At 44.7% G+C, this 26,082-nt stretch overlaps 1 protein-coding gene across 1 annotated transcript in view; it reads right to left on the bottom strand.

The window, feature by feature from the left end:
• The window catches only part of gpr179 (G protein-coupled receptor 179), a 56,589-nt gene extending 34,982 nt beyond the window's left edge, over window positions 1-21,607 (bottom strand). Inside the window, exons 1-3 of the mRNA XM_068322332.1 lie at window positions 20,877-21,607; window positions 17,450-17,558; window positions 3,733-3,829 (exon numbers count right to left, since the gene is read on the bottom strand). Of these exons, the coding sequence (XP_068178433.1) occupies window positions 3,733-3,829; window positions 17,450-17,558; window positions 20,877-21,607 (937 nt within the window). The remainder of the gene's footprint in view (window positions 1-3,732; window positions 3,830-17,449; window positions 17,559-20,876) is intronic.
• Between the last annotated feature and the right edge of the window lie 4,475 nt (window positions 21,608-26,082).

Raw genomic sequence — 26,082 nt, 5'->3', positions numbered from 1 at the left:
CCCGAGGTTTGGATTTTCTCTGTGTGACTGAGACGTGGCTGAGTGTTGGTGAGTCCAGCGCTTTCACTGAACTCTTACCTGATGACTGTTGCTACGTTAACTCCCCACGGACTACTGGCCGAGGAGGTGGAATCGCTACTGTTTACAAAAGTCAATATAAATGTAAGCAGTTATCCCCATTATCCTCATTCACCAGCTTTGAACTGAGCCTATTTGAGCTGGGTCGCTCTCACACTGTGCTGTGTGCCGTGGTCTATTGGCCTCCTTAAATACAATAAGGACTTTTTAAACGAATTTTCTGACTTTCTGGCTGAAATTATGCCTAAATATGACCGTGTTCTTATTGTTGGCGATTTTAATGTTCACGTGTGTTGTCCTGAAAAGCCAATGGCAACTGACTTTTTGAACCTTATTGACTCTTTTAGTCTTGTGCAGTCTGTGTCTGGACCCACACAAGAACATGGACACACACTCGATCTTGTTTTATCGTATGGTTTGCCTGTTTTTAACCTAGAGATTTGTGATGCAGTGTTTTCTGATCATATGCCTGTGTTATTTGAGGTTAGTCTTGTCGCTAATACAGTTAAATCTGTTGCTGCTTCTCGGCGCTGTCGTGTCATAAACCCTTCCACTGCTGTTCAGTTTTCGGCCGCTTTTAATCATAACTCCGTCATTCCTGTGTCTGTGGGCAGTACAGAGGAGCTCAGCTCATGGTTTCACTCCACCTGCCAGACTGTTTTAGACTCTGTGGCTCCATTAAAAACCAGGCAGCCTAAAACTAAATCTGAGCCCTGGTTAAATGACATGACTCGTACTGCCAGACCTGAGTGCCGTAAAGCTGAGCGCAAATGGAAAAAGGACAAACTGCAGGTGTCTCTTCAAATGTTAAGGGACTGCTGGCGTCATTATCAAAAAACTGTGAAAAAAGCGAAAAGAGAACACTTGTCTAATATTATCCTCTCTAACTGTCACAAACCTCGTGTTTTGTTTAAAACAATTGATTCAGCTCTTAATGCTGAGCAGACCGCTGGTATAGAGACTTCTCCTGTTGTCTGTGAAAATTTTCTTCACTTCTTTATTGACAAGGTCTCTTCTACAAGGGCTCTCATCTCACCTCCTGCTTATGACCCCTCAATCTCTATCACCTGCTCTGCTGTTTTTGAGCAGTTTGAGCCTGTGACACTGTCCTTTTTACAGGAGATTGTTGGTCAGTTGAGGCCCTCAGGTTCTCCAAATGATGCTGTCCCTCCTCGACTGCTTAAAGAGGTTTTCCCCACTGTTGGAACTTCCGTTCTCACAATTATTAATAGCTAGATCCTACAGATCTGCCAATTTCAGGCCGATCTCCAAACTACCTTTTCTCTCAAAAATCCTTGAGAAGATAGTCTACAGTCAATTAATAGACTTTCTGAAAGACTACAATATTCTTGAGGTTTTCCAATCCGGTTTTAAAACCCTGCACAGCACAGAATCAGCTCTTTTAAGAGTTTTTAATGATATCTTTTTAGCTACTGACTCTGGTGACTGTGTTATTTTAGTGCTTTCAGACTTAACTGCTGCATTTGATACAGTGGACCATGAAATCCTGATCTCCCGCTTGGAACAGTGGGTGGGCATCAGGGGCATAGCACTGGAGTGGATCAGGTCGTACTTGGCAGATAGAACGTTCTGTGTCAGCCTTGGCAACTCAGTGTCCTCCTCTGCTCCTCTCTTGTGTGGGGTCCCACAGGGCTCAGTTCTGGGCCCTCTTCTCTTCTCTCTCTATCTGCTCCCGCTTGGCTCCATACTTAGGAAGCATGGGATTCACTGCCACTGTTATGCAGATGACAGCCAAATTTATGTTCCACTCAAAAAGAACAATGCATACTCTATCGCTGCATTAGTTAAATGTCTTGATGACATTAAGGCCTGGATGGCTCTGAACTTTTTGAGTTTTAATGAAAAGAAAACTGAAGTGATATTTTTTGGTGGCACCGCTGGTACACCCCTTCCAGATCTAGGATCTTTGGCCCAGCATATCAAGCCAAGCATCACTAATCTTGGGGTAAAAATGGACCCAGGTCTCAAGCTTGACAGCCAGATCAGGGCAGTAGTGAAGTCCAGCTTTTATCATTTGAGGAAGCTGGCCAGAATAAAACCAATTCTTTCGAGGCAACACTTTGAAACTGTTATCCACGCCTTTGTCACCACTAGGCTGGACTATTGCAATTCTCTTTATGTGGCGGTTAGTGCTTCTTCCATCTCCCGTCTCCAGATGGTCCAAAACACTGCTGCACGTCTGTTGACCAGCACCCGTAAACATGAGCACATTACCCCCATTTTAGCCTCACTCCACTGGCTGCCCATACATTTTAGAATCCATTTTAAAATTATTTTATTTACTTTTAAGTCCCTGAATGCCCTTGCCCCACCTTACCTCTCTGAGCTTCTCTTCTCCTTGGCTTTTAACATCTAGATAGACACCAGATTTTATTTTGTCTTATCTGTTTTATCTTACTTTTTATTGCTCTGATTATTTGCTTTTGTTTTTATCCATATTGAATGTTTTATGTTTTTAATTGATTAACTTTACTTATAATATTTGAGCCATTTTGTCTTTTATCTATAATGTTTGTTCTTTTTTATTCATTTGCCTGTACAGCACTTTGGTCGACTGCGGTTGTGGTAAAGTGCTCAACAAATAAAGTTTGGATTGGATTGGATTGGACTTTAGTATCCCTCGACGGAGAACTTGTCTTTCTAACTCTACACTACAGTTGCATGCAGTTACATATCATGCATACATACATAATTGAATACACGCCCCTGAAACAAGCACACTAGGGGCCTGTAGGCATGCAATTAGTAACACCACACATCAAACAGTAGGGGGAGGCAGAGTGACGGGTCGCACATGGGAGATCGCGCCCCAAAGGAGCAGCTTGTAGGCGGGACGGTGCCTTGCTCAAGGGTGCCTAGGCAGTGGCTGGAAGGTGAACTGACATCTCCCACCATCAGCTCACACCCTGGACTCGAACCACCGATGGCTGGGAGATCATTTAGACACTTTTACGAACCTACGGTGTGTCAAAGGTGTCTTATGTTCCATGTTGAATGAGAAACTCATGTTAAGTCACTGTTTGGTTTTTTTTAAGTGTGTGTTCATGTTTGAGTGAATCTCTCTTAGATATTGTTAACGTAACTATCTTGTAATACTGACTTCATGAATAAATGTGTGTAAGAGAGAAAGAGAGAGAAGAGAGGGAGAGAGAGAGAGAGAGAGAGAGAGAGAGAGAGAGAGAGAGAGAGAGAGAGAAAGAGAGAGAGAGAGACAGAGAGAGAGAGACCTAACCTATGTGTAACTACATGCAACTGTAGTGTAGAGTGAGAAAGGCAATTTCCCCATTGAGGGATAATAAAGTGGACTTTCTTCTTGTTGTAGTCTGACTGCTTTACCAATTGCTGCATTTATACTTTCATATAAACATTCACACAGTGGTGGTGACAGGAACCACATGCTCTTCAAGACTGAGAGTATTCACTCACAGAGCCACTGGGAGCAATTTGTAGTTCAGCATCTCGCCCAAGGATACTTTGACCACAATCAAAAAGCCACGATGAGGTGAGGTCGCAAGCATTGATGCACGAATGCGCGAGGGTGCACTTTATTTTACTTTTACTGAATTTGCTGCACTTTTCCATAATTGCTCAAGTAAGATATATTGTAATCCAAGAGACTGAAATCATACTTACGGGAGTTGAGAGGAGCTATTTCAGGGTTGTAGTAACCCTCTTTACATCGGCAGCAGTACTGACCCAGTCGAAAACCCTGGCCTGTAATCGGTACACACTGTAAGGAGCAAAGAGGTTGTTTTGATTATTGTTATTACTAATCATTTGTTATGTCAAACACTAACTTTAAGAGCAATTAGTGCACCTATTAAATTACAAGTCCATATTACGGTATATTAATTTCTACTGATTAAAGAGGTAGAGAATTAATTATGACAGCCATTTCACATCAGACTGATTTGATCACACCTGTCACAGTAGCATGCCACGGTAACGAGTCTGCAGTTGTGAGTTTAAATTACATGAAAATAAAGAATGTTTTCTAAAGCCATCATCAGAGTGATCATTCTGTGAAAAACATCCACAGAGCAGAGATTACTGTCACACAGATGCCCAACAAAGGCCTTGTTCAGACTAGTCGCCTATAACTGATTTTTAGCCCATCCAGATTGATGTTGCATATCTCGTGTGAAGTCTGAACAGTCCCATTCGTATTTTTGTGGGATGGATTGAAACAAATTCAGGAGGTAGTTGTGTGTTGGATAGGGACAGAGGCGTCTTCAGTCTGAACAGGTCCAAACACTCCGATCGGATATGACGAACCATCACATCATATTCGCGACGCGAGAGCAAGACGCCACAAGGAAGAGTGTTAGGCATTATGCTGCAGTAAAAAACAGAAGAAGAAATTGATGTCTGGTGTGTGTGAGATTTTCTCCAGCTCCACCCCACCAGACAGATATTGCCAATACTCTAAGGTAACAAAACTTCACGTTCATTGTCGTTGTTGTTGTCATTGCCACCATCGCAATTATATGACCTCACACATTACGCACACTGACCGACGACCCTGCCCCGATCTTGTTGCTACAGCAACCTGTCAGATCAGCCGATAATGTGGCCCAGTCTGAACAGAGCAAGATCGCATTTGGACATTTGCTAAAAAAAAGTGTGAACAGCCATCCCTAAAAATCAGATATGGAAAGGAAATCTGATTTGCCTGCAGTCTGAACAGGGCCAAAGGCTCCGCAATACTAAGATGATATGCCTAATCTTTACCCTAACATCCATGGAAGCTGGTGTAGCCAGCGGTTACATCAGATGGTGATAATGTTCGTAGCGATGCACAGGACGCAGACTTGGTGCTTCTTCAGGCCCAAGCGGAGAGACAAACAAGGATGGCTGGCCAGCATCCAGTCCACTTGATAGAGCTCAGAAAATGTCCAGTGAATATGACCCTCAAACATTTGGAAAATCCACGCAGACACGAGGAGAACATACAAACTCCACACAGAAAGGAATCAACCCGCAATGGGTAGCACCGTTGCCTCTTGTTGTGAGGTAACAGCGTTACCTGCTCCACCCAATTACACTTTTTATGAACTCATATAAATTGTTGTTAAATATGACCACAACAGTACCAAACGGCAGTTCCTGTAAATTAAAGTATTTTTTTATTAATGATCATCGGTTTCAGTACATATTGTCAAATGTTCCTGGTAAATTATATCTAAATTGACTTCATAATGGTAATTAATTACTAGCAGTAAAATATACAATATAGAAGTTTACATTTCAGAACATGAAGTTGATCGACACATTGAAGTGAAGAATGAAAAAGAGGTCACTTTACTCGCAGTCTGTCTCTCACTGACACTCACACACATACACACACATACACACACACACACACACACACACACACACACACACACACACACACACACACACACACACACACACACACTTGAATGGTCTGTGTGTTAATCTAAGTTAAAAGCTAAATGGACACATAATGCCTTGACAGAAAGTATTATCCTTTTCTAGAGAAATCCTGCTACCCCACCCCCACCCCCACATACACACACACAAACACACACTGATATAAAAACCAACATCTCCCTCATCGGGAGCTCAAAGACCTAATGCCACAGGATGAACGTTAATGTGATATGGATTACATCGAGTGGTCAACTTAACTCTCATCATGGTCACATCTCATCTCAAAACACAGTCAAAGCAAATTGTGAATTCTGCCATCTGTCATGTTTACTCCGAAAATACACCAGCCACTTTCATCACTTTAAATCATTACGGCTGCCTCAAAAATCTGTTGTTCAAATCAGCATAGATTTAATTCGTATGAAGGAGTAACTCAGACCTTAAAACTGTGAGTGTGTGTGTGTGTGTGTGTGTGTGTGTGTGTGTGTGTGTGTGTGTGTGTGTGTGTGTGTGTGTGTGTGTGTGTGTGTGTGTGTGTGTCATCTTGCAACTCAGCTCCTTCTTCACCATGACAGACCTATACAGCGACTGCATCACTGCAGAAGTTGCACCGATCCATCTGTTAATCTCAAGTTCCATCCTTCCCTCACTGGTGAACAAGTCCCCAAGATACTTAAACTCCTCCATTTGGGGCAAAGACTCTCCACTGACCTGAGAGGGCACACCGCCCTTTCCGGTCAACAACCATAGCCTCGGATCTAGAGGTTCTGATCCTCATCCCACTCGCATCACACTCAGCTGCAAACCGTCACAGTGCACGCTGAAAGTCCAGGTTTGATGAGGCCAACAGGACAACATCATCTGCAAAAAGCAGAGATGAAATCCTTTGGTCCCCAAACCGGACTCGCTCCTGACCCTAGCTGTGCCTAGAAATTCTGTCCATAAAGATTATGAACAGAACCGGTGATAGAGGGCATCCCTGCCGGAGTCCAACATGCAACTGAAACAGGTCTGACTTACTGCCGGCAATGCGAACCAAGCTCTGGCTTCGGTCATACAGGGACCAGACAGCCCTCATACTCCTGAAGCACTCCCCACAAAATACCACAAGGGACACGATCAAATGCCTTCTCCAGTTCCACAAAACACATGTGGAGTGGTTGGGCAAACTCCCATGAACCCTCGAGCACTTGATAGAGATTATAGAGGTGGTCCCGTGTTCCACGACCAGGATGAAAATCGCATTGTTCCTCCTGAATCCGCGGTTCGACTTTAGGTCTAATCCTCCTCACCAGTACCCTGGAATAGACGTTCCCCAGGAGGCTGAGGAGTTTGATCCCCCTATAGTTGGACCTCCGGTCCCCCTTTTTGAAAAGAGGGACCAGCGCCCCGGTCTGTCAATCCAGAGGTACTGTCCCCGACTGCCATGCCATGTTACAGAGACCTGTCAACTATGACAGTCCCTGCACATCCAGAGACTTCAGGTACTCAGGGCGAATCCCATCTACCCCCGGTGCTTTGCCACCAATGAGTTTGGCAACCACCTCGGTGACTTCAACTTGGGTGATGGACTGGTCCACCTCTGAGACCTCAGCCTCTGCTTCCTCTGTGTAAGGCATGACACCTTTCCACCCCCCGACAATATCCCCAGTGTAGGTCAGCAGCTCTCCACCTCTACTGTAAATAGTGTTGGCTGTGCACTGCTTTCCCCTCCTGAGGCGCTGAATGGTTTGCCAGCTTTTCTTTGAGGCTGACCGATAGTCTTCCTCAATGACCTCCCCGAAACTCTTCCCAGACCCGAGATTTTTTCTCCTTGACTACTCGAGCTACGGTACGCCTGGCCTGCCTGTACCTGTCAGCTGCCTCCAGAGTCCCACAATTCAACAAGATTTGATAGGACTCCTTCTTCAGCTTGACGGCATCCCTTACTTCCGGTGTCCACCACCGGGTTTGGGGGTTACCACCACGACAGGCACCAGAGACCTTATAACCAAAGCTCCGAGCAGCCGCTTCGACAATGGAGGTGGAGAACATGGTCCACTCTGACTCAATGTCCCCAGCCTCCTGCGGGATCTGGGAGAAGCTCTCCCGGAGGTGGGAGTTGAAGACCTCACTGACAGAGGGTTCTGCCAGATGTTCCCAACAGACTCTCAAAACAGTCTGTCTGGCCCCCTGCTCTGAGACATCTGAGCAGGTAAAAATCCTTGGTGTTATTCTAGATTCTAATTTGAATTGTAATGCTCATATCAAAAATACGGTTAAAAATGGATTTTATCATCTAAAGAACATTGCCAGGGTAAGACCATTTTTATCTTGGACCAATACAGAGACACTAATGCATGCTTTTATTACTTGTAGAATTGATTACTGCAACGCTCTTCTTTCTGGTCTCTCCAAAAAAAAAAGCACTACTCCATTACAACATCTACAAAACTCAACTGCACGATTTCTGACGAGGACCAAAAAGAGAGAACACATTACACCAATTTAAAAGTCTCTGCACTGGTTACCTGTACGCTTCAGAATCAATTTTAAGATCCTTTTAATGGTTTTTATATCTCTTAATGGTCTTGGTCCTAATTATTTATCTGATTTGCTTTTAACATATTCACCCTCTAGATCTCTCAGGTCTTCAGGCACTGCTCTTTTAATTACTCCAAAAGTTTTAACCAAAACATATGGGGAGGTCTCCTTTTACCACTACGGCCCACGTTTGTGGAACAGCTTGCCTGAGGACCTGAGGAAAACAGAGTCTGTGGACATTTTCAAAGGCAAACTTAAGACCCACCTTTTTAACTTGGCTTTTAACTGAAATCTTTTTAGTTTTTTTTTTTGTTTGTTTTTTTTAAATAATACTTTTAACCTTTTAGTCTACCTTGTGTGTGTTGGGCATGAGGGGCAGATTTTTCCTGTGTAAACTTTTTATTTTGTTTTTATGTAAAGCACTTTGGGCTACACACTCTGTATGAAAAGCGCTTTATAAATAAAGTTTGATTGATTGATTGATTGATTGATTGATTGATTGATTGATTGACATGACAAAGCAAAATGTTGCATTTTAATTTTAATCAACTGAATTAATCCCCATAGGGAAAGTATTAGTCCACTCCAACACACACTGGTAATTTGTTGCATGCATATACAGCATAGTGAGTACAGGTGTGTAACACACACACACACGGGGCCTGTAGGCATGCATGTGATGGGGAGGTAGAGCGGCAGGCATCTCCTTTGTGATGTACACTTAATTAGCAACTTGTAAAGGGGACTATGCCTTGCTCAAGGGCACCTCGACATTGCTCGGGTGTGAACTGACACCTGCCACTGTCAGCTCACACTGAAATTTTTGCCCGACATGGGTCTTGAGCCTGCGACCCTCCATTCCCCAGCCCAGGACTTAGTGGACTGAGCTTAGTGGACTGTTTTATTTAATATGTTGCCCCTTAAAACAAACAAACAGGCAAACAAGTAACAAAGGAGACCTTACGTTAAGGGATAATGTGACGTAAGACAATGTGAAATGAGACTAGATGACATGAGATATGATGAGGTTAGTAAGGGGATGATGACTTGTACGCTAGGTTGGACAGTAAGGAGGGAGAGACTGATCTATACCGGTTGGCAAGACAGAGAGATAGAGATGGGAAGGACATGCAGCAGGTTAGGGTGATTAAGGATAGGGATGGAAGTCTATTGACAGGTGCCAGTAGTGTGCTGGGAAGATGGAAAGAGTACTTTGAAGAGTTGATGAACGTGGAAAATGAGAGAGAACAAAGACTAGAAGAGGTGACTGTTGTGGACCAGGATGTAGCAAAGATTAGTCAGGATGAAGTGAGGAGGGCATTGAAGAGGATGAAGAGTGGAAAGGCAGTCGGTCCTGATGATATACCTGTAGAGGTATGGAAGTGTCTAGGAGGTGGCAGTAGAGTTTCTGACTGGGTTGTTCAACAGGATCTTAGATAGTGAGAAGATGCCTGAGGAATGGAGGAGAAGTGTGCTGGTGCCCATTTTTAAGAACAAGGGAGATGTGCAGAGTTGTGGCAACTACAGAGGAATAAAGCTGATGAGCCATACAATGAAGTTATGGGAAAGAGTACTGGGAGCTAGACTAAGGGCAGAAGTGAACATTTGTGAGCAGCAGTATGGTTTCATGCCAAAAAAGAGTACTACAGATGCAGTATTTGCTTACAGGATGTTGATAGAGAAGTACAGAGAAGGCCAGAGGGAGCTGCATTGTGTTTTCGTAGATCTGGAGAAAGCTTATGACAGGGTGCCCAGAGAGGAACTGTGGTATTGTATGAGGAAGTCTGGAGTGGCAGAGAAGTATGTTAGAGCGGTGCAGGACATGTATTAGGACTGTAAGACAGTGGTGAGGTGTGCTGTAGGTTTGACAGAGGAGTTCAAGGTGGAGGTGGGACTGCATCAGGGATCAGCTCTGAGCCCCTTCTTGTTCGCTATGGTGATGGACAGGCTGACAGACGAGGTTAGACAGGAATCCCCATGGACTATGATGTTTGCAGATGACATTGTGATCTGTAGTGAGAGCAGGGAAGAGGTGGAGGAGAAGCTAGAGAGGTTGAGGTTTGTCCTGGAAAGGAGAGGAATGGAGGTTAGCCGCAGCAAGACAGAGTACATGTGTGTGAATGAGAGGGACCCAAGTGGAAGAGTGGGGTTACAGGGAGAAGAGATCAAGAAGGTGGAGAATTTTAAGTACTTAGGCTCAACAGTCCAGAGCAATGGAGAGTGTGGAAAAGAGGTGAAGAAGCGTGTCCAGGCAGGATGGAACAGGTGGAGGAAAGTGTCAGGTGTGATGTGTGATAGAAGAGTTTCAGCTAAAATGAAAGGGAAGGTGTACAAAACTGTGGTGAGACCAGTGATGTTGTTTGGCCTAGAGACAGTGTCACTGAAGAAAAGACAGGAGACAGAGCTGGAGGTAGCAGAGATGAAGATGCTGAGGTTCTCTCTGGGAGTGACCAGGAAGCATAGCATCAGGAATAAGTACATCAGAGGGACAGCACATGTTAGAGGTTTTGGAGATAAAGTCAGAGAGGCCAGACTGAGATGGTTTGGACATGTCCAGAGGAGAGATAGTGAATATATTGGTAGAAGGATGCTGAGTTTTGAACTGCAAGGAAGGAGGCCTAAAGGAAGACCAAAGAGGAGGTTTATGGATGTAATGAGGGAAGACATGAAGGTAGTTGGTGTGAGGATTCAAAGGACAGGGTTAGATAGAGGAAATTGATTCGCTGATGCGACCCCTGAAGGGAAAAGCCGAAAGGAAAAGAAGAAGAGTAAGGGTATGATGAAGGATGAAGGTGAAGGGGAAGTGGAGATAGGGCAATACAACACATTATGAAATGAGACAAAAAGAGATAAGATGAGATGAAATGAGAAAGAGTGAGATTTAATGATGTGACACAAAGAGACACGATGAGATGTCATATTTTAAGACATCAGAAAAAGAAATGAGAATGGACAAGACTATATGACTTATGAAGATGATCTGAGTGGAGATGAGATAAAACAGTACAGGTGAGATGAGATGACTTGAGACAGACAACTGTTGATGTGTTAGAAAAAGAAATAAGACACTTTAAGGCATCTATCCATTTATGGTATCCTTATCCCATGAGGGGTTGTGAGGACTATCACAGTTATTATCAGATAAGAAGGGCGCAACAGCCTGGGCAAATCCCAAATTAATCAAAATGTTGTATGAGAGACAAGGATTCTTCCCACTATTCACACCCAGATGCAATTTAGAGTCACCAGTTTATCTATATTGTATGTTTGTGGTGGTGCGAGCAAGCCGTAGGGAACATGCAAAGATACAGGGAGAAAATGTAGGCTGCAAACAGAAAATTGATGACAATGAGATGACATACGAGGAGAAATGATGGTGAGTTTGACATGGGAGAAGACAAGAAAGATGAATGTGCTCAAACTGTGAGCATCAGAAAGTAGGACCCAAAGGTATGAGTGCAAAGAGCCAAGAATGGTTGTCTTTAATTAGGGAGTCATCAGCACACAAGATGTTCGCAAATCTTCATAAATAGGAAGTTTTGGAATGGGGGGGTTACTAAAGCACACTGGAAATAGTCAAGAGATATATGAGTTCATCACAAACTGGCATAGAATGGAAACACAGATCAAGGCAGATGACAATAACTATGATGGTGGGGCACTAAAGACAAAGGAAGTATAGTCATAGTCATAGTCAACTTTATTGTCATTGGTCCTTTCAAGGCAATCATATGGAAGTCATTGATTAGACAAAATAGGAGAGACGTATAAACCTAAAAATATGACCTTAACTCGCTTGGTGAGAGGATAGTCTCAAGAAGAAAGTGGGTGACCAAGTACAAACTGTGCTCTACCAAAGGTTTTCCATCCTTAACTCAAGTAAGACTGCCATGAGGATTTGGGGATTTTTAGTCCTATTATTCTCTTGTGTTTCAGACCTCTGAGTGTGATGCATAAATGGGAAGTATGTCAGTGGACTGGATTATTGCCAATAATCCATTAGATCATCCCACAGCCACAGCCTGCAAGTGGTCTGACATAAGAGGTAGAGGATTGGGTCTGGTCAGAGAGAATGGCAGGGAAAAGAGAAACTGGAGCTAAAATAGGTTTGGAGTCAGAGGGCAGCAGACAGAAGAGTTCAATTGTGAAACAGCAGAATAAAGACATTCTCTTTCATACAATTTACTGTAGTACACTTAGTATTCATTCTGGAACTTTCAATCACCTGTCACATCATATTTCTCAAGAGATTAAGTTGTATGGATTTGGATATTTCTAACATTAATCGTAGACATGACTGTTCTTCAACAGAAAGCTAGCACCCATATACGATTTTTATTTCATGTTCCAGTTAAATATTTTTGAAACTTACTGTATCAATGGTAAACTTTGGTTCCCAGCATGTGTTTTATGAGCTGAGTGTATTTTGTTCACCTTTAAGGAAGCATGTCCTGTACATATATTACTCTGAATCACAAAGTGTTGCTGTGTGCATTGTATTTTTTACATTTTAAATGTTTGTAGATTGACTGATTAGCCTTTATATTTTCTGTCTGCAGCAGATGTCTATCACTTGCTGCAGTAGGTTGGGAAATCAAATAAATCACTGCAAAATTTTATTTTTTTTTCCCCTTGAAATAAAGTGACAAAAATTTTAGAGTTGAAAATGTTTGCGATCGATCAGTCTGGTGAGTGCCGTTTGCCAGTTGTGAACATTTTTTACCCAAAGTTGAGCCTACAGTATATACAAGCAGCATCAAGAGTTAAAATAGAGATAATTATTATTTTAACTGCATAATTAAGAGATGAAGCATGATTTTGTGTTACACAAAAAAGAGGGCACCCTGAAGTTTCATCAATAAAAATGTGCTGTGTATCGTCTATTGTTAAAAAAACAAAAAACAAATGTCTTCCCTGAAAATGAAATCTACTCTGCACTACGTGTTGCTCTTTAACCTGTACGTTTCATACAGAAGTGAAGTTTTCCACTTCACTTCAGTCCATTTCAAATGAGCTTTAGCCCAGTGAAGGCAGGAGTGGTATTGGCTGTTTTATACATGATTTCCTCTTTGCATGGAGGTTCAGCTATCATTTGTGGATGCAGTGACATACAATGTTCACAGGCAATGGCTTTTGGAAGTGTTCCTGAACCCAAGCAGTGATGTGCACTTCAGAATCATGTCTACTTTTACTGCAGTGTGATCTGCACTCTGCAGTAAAAGCAGATCAAAGCCATGTAATATTGTTTTTTTGGCCTTGTCCCTCTAAATCTTTTAATGATATTATATTATGTGAGCAATGAAATTCAAATCTTTGCATTTTCATTATTTTTTCATGCCCAGAAATATTTTTAAATTGTTGCTGTATGTGCTGGGACAACTTCCTTGGCAAGCAATTTTTATACCCAATCATGTAACAAACTTGTTGTCAGCTAATCACATTAATTTCACAACTTGCCTAGACTTTAGTTGCCATTGTCCCAGGTGTTTCAAAAAAATTTAATCAGTATACAATTTTTAAAAGTCCATCAAATCGACCAATCTGCTTGAGGTTCCTACTAAAGATTTCTGCCTGTTCAAGTCAGTTTTTCCTTTCCTTGCTCTTGCTCATGCAGAACTATTTGGTCTGGACCTGGCCTTCCTGGAAGATATCTTTATATAAGTTATGTGATGGTATTAAAAAAATAAATGTGGCTTGAATTAGCTAAGATCGGTTGTATCCTTGAGTGGTCACCTTATCATGGTGGAGGGGTTTGTGTGTCCCAATGATCCTAGGAGCTAAGTTGTCTGAGGCTTTCTGCCCCTGGTAGGGTCACCCATGGCAAACAGGTCCTACGTGAGGGACCAGACAAAGGACTGCTCGAAGACCCCAAATGACGATTAAAAACATTGGAACATGTTTTCCCTTGCCCGGATGCGGGTCACCGGTGCCCCCCTCTGGAGCCAGGCCTGGAGGTGGGGCTCGAAGGCGAGCACCTGGTGGCCAGGCCTGCACCCATGGGGCCCGGTTGGGCGCAGCCCGAAAGGACAACGTGGGTCCCTCTTCCCATGGGCTCACCACCTGTGGGACGGGCCATAGGGTCGGGTGCATTGTGAGCTGGGCGGTGGCCGAAGGCAGGGACCTTGGCGATCCGATCCCCGGCTACAGAAGCTGGCTCTTGGGACGTGGAATGTCACCTCTCTGGCAGGGAAGGAGCCTGAGCTGGTGTGTGAGGTCGAGAAGTTCCGACTAGATATCGTCGGGCTCACCTCCACACACAGCTTGGGCTCTGGTACCAGTCCTCTTGAGAGGGGTTGGACTCTCTTCCACTCTGGAGTTGCCCATGGTGAGAGACGCCGAGCAGGTGTGGGTATACTTATAGCCCCCCGGCATGGCGCCTGTTCATTGGGGTTCACCCCGGTGGACGAGAGGGTAGCCTCCCTCCGCCTTCGGGTGGGGGGACGGGTCCTGACTGTTGCACCAAACAGCAGTTCAGAGTACCCACCCTTTTTGGAGTCCTTGGAGGGCGTGCTGGAGAGCGTTCCCACTGGGGACTCCATCGTTCTGCTGGGGGACTTCAATGCTCATGTGGGCAATGACAGTGAGACCTGGAAGGGTGTGATTGGGAGGAACGGCCCCCCGATCAGAATCCGAGTGGTGTTCAGTTATTGGACTTCTGTGCTTGTCACGGACTGTCCATAACGAACACCATGTTCAGACATAAGGGTGTCCACATGTGCACTTAGCAACAGGACACCCTTGGCCGCAGTTCGATGATCGACTTTGTGGTCGTGTCATCGGACTTGCGGCCGCATGTCTTGGACACTCGGGTGAAGAGAGGGGCGGAGCTGTCAACTGATCACCACTTGGTGGTGTGTTGGCTCCGATGGTGGGGGAAGATGCCGGTCCGACCTGGCAGACCCAAACGTATTGTGAGGGTCTGCTGGGAAAGCCTGGCGGAATCCCCTGTCAGAAGGAGTTTCAACTCCCACCTCCGGCAGAACTTCACTCACGTTCCGGGGGAGGCGGGGACATTGAGTCTGAGTGGACCATGTTCCGCGCCTCCATTGTCGAGGCGGCCGACTGGAGCTGCGGCCGTAAGGTGGTCGGTGCCTGTCGTGGCGGCAACCCCAGAACCCGTTGGTGGACATCAGCGGTAAGGGATGCCGTCAAGCTGAAGAAGGAGTCCTATCAGGCCTTTTAGGCCTGTGGGACTCCTGAAGCAGCTGATAGGTACCGGCTGGCCAAGCGGAATGCAGCTTTGGTGGTTGCTGAGGCAAAAACTCGGGCGTGGGAGGAGTTCGGTGAAGCATTGGAGGACGACTTCTAGACGGCTTCGAAGAAATTCTGGTCCACCTTCAGGCGTCTCAGGAGTGGGAAGCAGTGCAGCATCCACACTGTATATAGTGGGGATGGGGCACTGCTGACCTCAACTCGGGACGCTGTGACTCGGTGGGGAGAATACTTCGAAGACCTCCTCAATCCCGCAGACACGCCTTCCCATGAGGAAGCAGAGTCTGGGTTCTCTGAGGCGGGCTCTCCTATCTCTGGGGTTGAGGTCACCGAGGTAGTTAAAAAGCTCCTTGGTGGCAGGCCCCCGGGGGTGGATGAGATCCGCCCGGAGTTCCTAAAGGCTCTGGATGTTGTGGGGCTGTCCTGGTTGACACGCCTCTGCAACATCCCGTGGACATCGGGGACAGTGCCTCTGGATTGGCAGACTGGGGTGGTGGTCCCCCTCTTTAAGAAGGGGGACAGGAGGGTGTGCTCCAACTACAGGGGGATCACACTCCTCAGCCTCCCTGGCAAGGTCTATTCAGGGGTTCTGGAGAGGAGGGTCCGTCGGGAAGTCGAATCTCGGATTCAGGAGGAGCACTGTGGTTTTCGTCCTGGCCGTGGAACAGTGGACCAGCTCTACAAACTCCGCAGGGTCCTTGAGGGGGCATGGGAGTTTGCCCAACCAGTCTACATGTGTTTTGTGGACTTGGAGAAGGCGTTTGACCGTGTTCCTCGGGGGGTTCTGTGGGGGGTGCTTCGGGAGTATGGGGTACCGAACCCCTTGATAAGGGCTGTTCGGTCCCTGTACGACCAATGTCAGAGTTTGGTCCGCATTGCCGGCAGTAAGTCGGATTCGTTTCCAGTGAGGGTTGGACTCCGCCAAGGCTGCCCTCTGTCACCGATTCTGTTCATAACTTTTATGGACAGAATTTCTAGGCGCAGCCAAGGTGTTGAGGGTGTCTGGTTTGGTGGCCTCAGTATTGCGTCTCTGCTTTTTGCAGATGACGTGGTGCTGTTGGCTTCATCAAGCTGTGATCTCCAACACTACTGGAGCGGTTCGCAGCTGAGTGTGAAGTGGTTGGGATGAGAATCAGCACCTCCAAATCTGAGACCATGGTCCTCAGTCGGAAAAGGGTGGAGTGCCCTCTCCAGGTTGGGGATGAGATCCTGCCCCAAGTGAAGGAGTTCAAGTATCTCGGGGTCTCGTTCACGAGTGAGGGTACAATGGAACGGGAGATCGACAGGCGGATCGGTGCAGCGTCTGCAGTGATGCGGACTCTGTATCAGTCCGTCGTGGTGAAGAAGCAGCTGAGCCGAAAGGCAAAGCTCTCGATTTACCGGTCGATCTATGTTCCTGTCCTCACCTATGGTCATGAGCTGTGGGTCGTGACCGAAAGAACGAGATCCCGGATACAAGCAGCCGAAATGAGTTTCCTCCGCAGGGTGTCCGGGCTCTCCCTTAGAGATAGGGTGAGAAGTTCGGTCATCCGGGAGGGACTGAGAGTCGAACCGCTGCTCCTCCGCATCGAAAGGAGCCAGATGAGGTGGCTCGGGCATCTGGTCAGGATGCCTCCTGGACGCCTCCCTGGTGAGGTGTTATGGGCACGTCCTACCGGGAGGAGGCCCCGGGGATGACCCAGGACACGCTGGAGAGACTATGTCTCCCGGCTGGCCAGGGATCGCCTTGGGATTCTCCCGGAGGAGCTGGACGAAGTGGCTAGGGAGAGGGAAGTCTGGGCTTCCCTGCTTAAGCTGCTGGCTGCCCCCGCGACCCGACCCCGGATAAGCGGAAGAGAATGGATGGATGGATGGATGGTTGTATTAGTTCTGCATTAATGCACTGAATGATGACTGACAAAAAAGGAGGGAATCAATATATCATAAGATTAATCTCGGTGTCAAATAAACTTCCCCTTTATATTTTATACAACATATATTTATATTATATATATATATATATATATATATATATATATATATATATATATATATATATATATATATATACTGTTTTGTTTTGTTTTTTAATTTATTAGCTTTAGAGATATTTACCAAAGCAGAATGAGTGGACACAGCCATCCATCAGTAAGCAATAGTACATAAGAAGCTTTTCTATGAAACTTCAGCTAATAGTACCCAAGTAACTGTTTTTCCCATTTAAGTGTGTTATTATCTTTACCTCCATGGAAGTGCGGTTACACTTGTGAGTATCAGCAAACCAGCTATCTCCTGTTTCACACTGGTCCAAATCGATGTCTTGAATGTTGACATCCACACGGATCACACCTCTGATATAGAAATATACAAACACAGATACACAACAAAGACAGACAAATTTTGTCAGAGTAAAAAAGTACCATGAAATCATTTTCTCCTTGCTGACATCTGTATTGCTTTAAAATGTATTCTCTTTTATTCTCTATCACAGTGTGATTTTTTTTTTTTTGCCAGACTGTCAATCAAGTACATGGTTATCAAAGTCGTCTTCAGAGTGCCACAGAGAAGGTAATCCCATCATCATTATGAATTTTTTGAAAATATTTTATCAATCTGAATAAAAAAAAATTGCGCAGCATGGTGGCGCAGTGGGTAACGCTGTCGCTGCACAGTAAGGGGATTCCGGGTTCGAGTCCCGCTCTGTGCAGAATTTGCATGATCTCCCCGTGTCTGCGTGGGTTCTCTCTGGGTTCTCCAGCTTCTTCCCACTTCCGATAACATACGCTTTAAGTTGATTGGCCAGTCCCAAATTAACCATAGGAATGTGTGTGTGTGTGTGTGTGTGTGTGTGTGTGTGTGTGTGTGTGTGTGTGTGTGTGTGTGTGTGTGTGTGTGTGTGTGTGTGTGTGTGTGTGTGTGTTTGTGTGTAGCTCTGCTCTGGCGACGCACCCGGAGTTTCCCCACCTCACGCCCTATGACAGCTGGGATAGGCTCCAGCTCCCCACGACATGTGCAAGCGGATGAAGCGGTTGAGAAAATGAATGAACGAATGTACAAAATTACTAATGATCTGTTAATTCCTCAGAAAATCAAGCAGTTATACACTTAACAGGAGGTCAGTGGTTACATTTGCTCATTCAAATTGTTGAAGTGTCCAGGAGAAAGCTAAATGGATTACATCCACTGGCTGTTCCATTAATATATAAGTAATTGCATGAATCATCAGTCGGTGCCCTGTATGGTACCTTCAGCCGTCTGCATGGATGCTTGTGTGTCGGTCTCAAGGCTGGCTTGTGGTATAAGGCATGTTTCTATAGTCAGTCAGACAAGAAGGTTGCTACACCCTTTCTCTACTATAAAACATTTACTGTTCCTTGTCTTCTTCTTCTTTTCCTTTCGGCTGCTCTCTTCAGGGTTTGCCACAGCGAATCAATTGCCTCCATCTAACCCTGTCTTCTGCGTCCTCTTCTCTCAATGTCCTCTTTCACTCCGTCCATAAACCTCTTCTTTGGTCTTCCTCTAGGCCTCCTGCCTGGTAGTTCAAAACTTAGCACCAATGTATTCACTATCTCTCCTCTGGACATGTCCAAACCATCTCAGTCTAGCTTCTCTGACTTTATCTCCAAAACCTCTAACATGTGCTGTCCCTCTGATGTACTCATTCCTGATCCTATCCATCCTGGTCACTCCCAAAGAGACATTCAGCATCTTCATGTCTACTACCTCCAGCTCTGTTTCCTGTCTTTTCCTCAGTGACACTGTCTCTAGGCCAAACAACATCGCTGGTCACACCACTGTTTTGTACACCTTTCCTTTCATTTTAGCTGAAACTCTTCTATTACACATCACACCTGACACTTTTCTCTACCCGTTCCATCCAGCCTGTACCCGCTTCTTCACCTCTTTTCCACACTCTCCATTGCTCTGGACTGCTGACCCTAAGTACTTAACATCCTCCACCGTCTTGAACTCATCTCCATGTAACCTTACTCTTCCACTTGGGTCTCTCTCATTCACACACATGTACTCTGTCTTACTGTAGCTGACCTTCATTCCTCTTCTTTCCTTGACAAACCTCCACCTCTCTAGCTTCTCCTCCACTTGTTCCCTGCTCTCACTACAGATCCCTATGTCGTCTGCAAACATCATAGGCATGGGGATTCCTGTCTAACCTCGTCTGTCAGCCTGTCCATCACCATTTACCGTTCCTTGCCAATTATTAAATAAATGTTGTGAAGTAAAATTTACAATAGAAACGCATTAGGAAACTGGAAATCTAGTAGAAATGTAGTATGTAGTTCTATTGGTACTTGTGACTAATATTAGTGCATATGGAATATACCGCATTATTCACTAATTTCAAGTCATGAATTCAAAACCTTAATTACAATTATGTAGCCCCGGCAAATTATTCTAAATTTAAGAAATGTAGTATTGGCGCAATTATATATTCCAGATTGTTTTTTTATTGTGTCATTGTGTGCGTTATTGTGTCATTGTGTGCGTTATTGTCTATTAAAATTATAACTTTATCAATGTTACATTTCAGCATTACATACAGTATTTTTGAAGGTGACGTGATTTTATGCACTTTACATATTACAAACTGGTTTAATCTATGCACTCTATCATATACTAAGGTCACCTATAAGATGAGGTCTATGTACTCAAGAAAAACAGCTTTAAATGCATTTTATTTTCCATCTAATATAGTGTTTGTTTTTGGGGGGTTTTGCTTATTTAATTTGATTATATCATATCCTTCACTTTATCTGGAACATTTAAAACCAACACATGCTTGGATTTCAAAAGATAGAAAACTATGAAAAATATAATTAAGTTATAAGTACAGTTTTCTGTTTGCTGTATATTAGAGTTGCGAAAAATAAAGGGACTGAAATACCTTCCTTGAATACCTACAGTAGGTGAAGTTCCTGAGCAAATGTACTCAATGTTACGTTCGGAGACTGTGCATATTGAACACATAATGGAAGATGGTCTTTGTACCTCAAATGCTGCTGTCCCATTTGCTTCCTGTTCCATTTGTTGGAGAAAGGCAAATATAAGAGGAAGCTTTAATGTTTGACTCCACAAAAATTCATAACTGATCCTTTCTTTTCAGTCTTTGGGTTCTCCTCTCTGACATACTAGTGTCAGGTCTCAGATGTACTGAAGTCTAATGTCAACAAAACTATTTTTGATAACATTGTTTGGTAATTTGTGCTACAGTCAAGTTTGCTACATGTTCAACCTAAAAGAATATGTACCAAAAGTAATGGTCCAGTTGAGAAGATTGAAATGAAATGGATAAAAAGAAATGATTGAGGCTTCATGATTAACCTTGTGGCTTTTTGAAGGACCTATTGTAAATATTCTTTTTACATAACAATACTCATGACAAAAAGAAATTAGTGACAATGATAATTTGACTGCACATGTATCCTCTAGGGTCTCTACTGTATCAGTCATGTTTAAATGTCTTACACAAGTTGCAAAGTTTCATCTCCGTGTGAGAATGTGCATGTGTGTGTGTGTGTGTGTGTGTGTGTGTGTGTGTGTGTGTGTGTGTGTGTGTGTGTGTGTGTGTGTGTGTGTGTGTGTGTGTGTGTGTGTGTGTGTGTGTGTGTGTGTGTGTGTGTGTGTGTGTTGGTGTATCTGCATAACCTAACCTGAATTCTGGGGTGAGGTCAGGTTTGAGGCCATAGAAGGATGTGGACAAGGTAAGCATCCAGCCATATACAAAATGCCCATCCTTGCAGTCGAGGAATGGTGCGCTGTCCCAGCGCACACTACTGCGATTAGTCACATAGCTGTCACCTTGTCTCCATTTGGGTGTGTCTAAGGTGTTAAGGTCATTGAGTAGCACCCTTTTTGACAGGGCTGCCTTAGGCCGAATGGACTCTGGGAATTTTAAACTTGTGAACCAGCTGTCATCAGGAGATGGGGCAGGCAGGTGCAGGCTCTCCCAGGCTTTTGATAAATCTTGGAGGACGATGGTCTGCACCTTGCCCATTGGGTTACGGGAAGCACGAAGCACCAGCTGTGGCACAGGGGCAGTCGGGTCAGCGTCAAAGGTAAGCAGGGCCTGCTGGATGAGCATATCAGCCTCCAGGAGGGCACGAACCAGTGCATGGTACCACTCCATATCCTCCTGTACAGTGCTCTCCCTCAGATCACTGGCCTGAAAGATCATGTTGAGGAAGTTGGCTGTGTTTGTAAGTGCATCCAGAGCAGGTCGGAGTGGAACAGTGAAGCTGATAGGCAGGGAACCAGTCTGCGCTGGAGGGCTGTATGCCCTTGAGCAATGCGCCACTTCAATGGTGGAGGGTTCGCCGGTGTACATAAAGGTCTCTGCTGGTAACCAGTCATCGTTTTCCTCAATAGGAGCTTCTGAAGGCATCACGGAAGCTGGTTTTACAGAAATAGAGGGGATGGTAGGGAAGCCTAGACTTGCTGTACTGTTTGTTGAAGAGTCAGTGCTGTTACCTATGTCCACTGTGACTCCTGATGTAAATTCTGGAGTCACCTGTGTGCTGGATAGGAGAGATGGCAACAGAAGAAGCAGCAGAACTGGACCCATCTTGAATTCTCTATGAACAAGAAGAGGAGAGTCTGGATCACGCGTTCACAACACAGTCTGCTTTTGGCGCTGGATCATTTAGGTGAAAGAATATATCACTATTGCAGAAACTTGGACCTTCCATGAGATTTCTTCATCTTCACAACGGTGTGGCACATCAACAGCTGCAAGTTTCTGGCTGGAGGAGTCTGGCCATGCCATCTGTGGCACACTCACTTGGAGAGTGAAGCTACATCTGACTGCAATATAATTAAATCTGGACGTCCTTGTTGGTGCCTGTGCTGGTGTGAGGCAGACAATTCAGACAATCACCGCATATGTCGTTCAGTCTGTAATTTCCAGAGTTTATAGTTGTAAGGCTCTATGCCAGGTTCCAGACCAAAACAAATGCACTGTGAGGAAGGGGAGGTAGAGGTGAGAAACAGGACTGGAAAGCCTCAAAGCTGGAAGATTCCTGGGCCAGGTGGAAAATAGAAAAGAGCCATGTGAGGAAGTGATCGAAGGTTAAGAAACGAAGGTTTCTCTTTTTCTTCTCTCTTTTCTTCTTCTGTCAGCCGCTGTAGTATCTGTTGCTTCAAAGAGCTTCCAGTCATCTGACGGAGGCTTGCAATGCTTGTCAGTCTCACTACTGCACCATCCCCTCTTTTCCCATCATTAACTCCCCCCTCCTTTCCCTTCATTCACCCTGTCACTCACCCTGATAATGAGAGTGGTACAGCTGATGTGTGTGTGTGTGTGTGTGTGTGTGTGTGTGTGTGTGTGTGTGTGTGTGTGTGTGTGTGTGTGTGTGTGTGTGTGTGTGTGTGTGTGTGTGTGTGTGTGTGTGTGTGTGTGTGAGAGAGAGAGAGAGAGAGAGAGAGAGAGTGTGTGTGTGTGTGTGTGTGTATGTGTACGGAAGGGGGGATGCATGCATTTAGTAAAGGATGGGTTAAGCTCTGCTCTGCCACATTTGAGTGCCAATCAAGAATCCCACTGTGGTAGATGGATGGATTAACAGAAGAGGATGTTCTTTTACTGCAAGAGCGCAACGCACACACACACACACATACACACACATACACACACACACACACACACACACACACACACACACACACACACACACACACACACACACACACACACTCACAAAGGGGATCAAACATGAAGCATGTTGACATAATAGAATGATTTGAAGATATTTAGATTTTTGAATGTTTTAGATTATTCCCTACCTGGATGTGTGTGTCTACACAAAAGTTTGCATGCTTCAAGTAAAGAACAACATACAAAGATACTAGACAGACCTATAGGTCCCAAGAAGGGTTTCTCAGTGTTTAAAAACAAGATAGTTAAAGAAAAAAGAAACTGTGATAAACAGAATCTATATATGACAAATGAACAAGCAACAAAAAAGTAATTTCTCAATGTCCTTGAGAAAATGTGTTAATCTCTTCATCTTGAAAAACAGGTAAAAATACACTGAGGTGTCAAAATAAACATTACACAAAACAATACATTACAATTATGACCCCTGGGATACTTCATATTAATACCGAGCTCCACAGGGTGGGTCGTTATTTTGATTGCTTTACATAAAACACAGATATGAACAAACACCGCCCTTTTCTTTGTGGGTAACATGTAAACACACACTGTAGGGATTAATGGATTTATCTACTCTCCCATCATTACCTGAGTTCATGAGCGCCATCACTGCTGGATGTCCTGCAGCACCATTACTGCAACTCTCTAAGCAACGCTAGCAGTGGTTGTTTACAGCTCAGAATCAAGATCTGAAGTGTCCAAGAAACCTGTCCAAGAAACACTCCTCATTGGAGCATTGGCTAGAGAGCTTCCCAGCCATTTTCATCTTGCCTAGGACCTGCTCTGTTGCCATGCTTTCATGGGAGGCGGAGAGTAAGGCTAAAGCCACTGCCGGAAGGGTAGTTATTCCTTTTGAATGTCCTGATGTTAAAATTGTTGTGGCGCAGGCCTTCAGGGGGGATATTGTTCATTAGGCCCGTACCAACAAAACTGTGTGGCTCTGCTGTAACAAGACTTGATTCATTGTGTAACAATGGTTTTGTTGGCCTAAGTCATGTCTAATCATGTCACCTTAGACTCATCTCTCCCCACACTGGCTCAGTGTGTTGACTGCCTCACACAGGATAACAGGACCATCGATCTGTTCTACACGAATGCCAAGGAGAAATACCACCCTCCCCCCACTAGGTAAATCAGACCATAACCTAGTGCACCTACAGCCCACCTACATCCTGCTGGTGAAACGACTACCAGCAACAACCCGGCAGGTCAGGAGATGGTCCCCTGAAGCTGAGGAGATGCTGAAGGACTGCTTCCAGACGACCGACTGGGATGTCATCGTGGGCTCACATTAGGAGAGCGTCCAGTGGGCAGCTCAGTGTTTAACAGACTATATGAACTTTTGTGTGGACACGGTAGTACCTGTCAGGATAGTAAAATGTTACCCCAACAATAAACCATGGGCAACCAAGGACGTCAAGGCTGTCCTGAACAGGAAGAAGTGGGCGTTCAGGAGTGAGGAAGGCCCAGCAGGTAGTTAGACTACCTAGTAGTGAGGCTAAAGAGACCTAAAGGAGTAAACTGGAGAACCAGCTGGGACGCAACCAGGTGCGTGAGGTCTGGGGGGGCATGAGGGCCATCAAGGTGAGGGTCACAGTACAGTGGTGAGGAATGTGGAACGGGCTGTGTGTGTGTGTGCTACAGGGACCTGTACTCACTAATATGTATGTACGTTTGAACTAACTACAGCAGTGGTTCTTAACTTTGTTGGAGGTACCGAACCGTGCCGGTTTCATATGCTCAGCCCCTTGTGGGGGCGGTAGTGGCTCAGTGGTAGAGCAGGCGGTACAGCGGGTTGTCCTATGATTGATGATCGGCAGTTCAATTCCCGCTCCCGCCCAAAAACACCCAGTGTGTGAGCTTACAGTGGGAGGTGTCAGCTCACCTCTGGAGCACTGCCGAGGCGCCTTTGAGCAAGGCACCGTCCCCTCTACAAAATTCCTCATGAGGGATGCACCATGAAGGAGCTGCTCACCACTCAACCTCCTCTTGCATGCCTACAGGCCCCCCTGTGTGTGTGTGTGTGTGTGTGTGTGTGTGTGTGTGTGTGTGTGTGTGTGTGTGTGTGTGTGTGTGTGTGTGTGTGTGTGTGTGTGTGTGTGTGTGTGTGTGTGTGTGTGTGCGCGCACAGGGACCTGTACTCACTAATATGTATGTACGTTTGAACAAACTAGAGCAGTGGTTCTTGACTTTGTTGGAGGTACCGAACCGTGCCTGTTTCATATGCTCACTCACCGAACCCTTCTTTAGTGAAATCTTTTTTTTTTTAATTTTCAAATTTAAGACATAAGCATATGTTTTACTGGTGTATTTAATGAATTGTGCATTAATGTCACCTTTTTCAAAGAACAAAGCCAAGACAGCACATGAACTCACAAGAAATTACTTACCTGCAAATCAGTCTGACGTCTGCTGTTGTTATTGAGAGACCAAGTTTAGATAAGCGTGGCTTCACCTTGGCAAGTGCTACTCTTATGTCATTTTCACAGCAAAGTCTGTTTCTTTTGTTTTCCATGCAGCTTAAGGAAGTGTTCTTTTATTTTGCCAGACTAGAGTTGCTCAACTTGACACTGCAAATCATGCAGAATGCTGACTCCCATCAATTCCGTTATACAGTACCTGTACACGTAAATTCACGTTGCACATATTCGTCCGACCACTTTCTTTTTTTGTTCAACATAGTTACTATGGATTAAAATATTAAAAAAGCAATCAGATGACGTACCATCATGACAGGCATAAATCGACTACTGAATGCACAAAATTCCATGTAGCACATGTAGGCTAATCGATGTAGCGTGATCACCTGCAGCCAGTGATGGCTAAGGGGGGCGTGTCATCACGAATTGACACGATGTGACAAACGTACACAGTGATTCGTGTTTGTTCGGCAAAAACACCCGACACATCGTGTCAGGTATATTGTCTTGACGTCCATCTTTGCCGAACCTCTGAAAACGACTCACCGAACCCCTAGGGTTCGATTGAACACAGGTTAAGATCCACTGAAGTAGAGTGTGCTTTTTTAATTTCCCTTTGGGGATCAAATAAGTATATAAAATTAGAAATTAAAAAAAAAAAAGTCCAGTGGATTGATTTAAACAGCTTTGGATAAATGTTCAATACTGATCCACAGTCTTATCTCTAAACTCAAGCCCGGTGCGCTTGATTTTAGTTTCCATTTTTCTGTCGATGGTATACATATATAA

This window comes from Antennarius striatus, chromosome 8, assembly GCF_040054535.1.
Source record: "Antennarius striatus isolate MH-2024 chromosome 8, ASM4005453v1, whole genome shotgun sequence".
In the NCBI taxonomy this organism is placed as follows: Eukaryota; Metazoa; Chordata; class Actinopteri; order Lophiiformes; family Antennariidae; genus Antennarius; species Antennarius striatus.
This window is presented reverse-complemented; position numbering and strand designations above follow the sequence as displayed.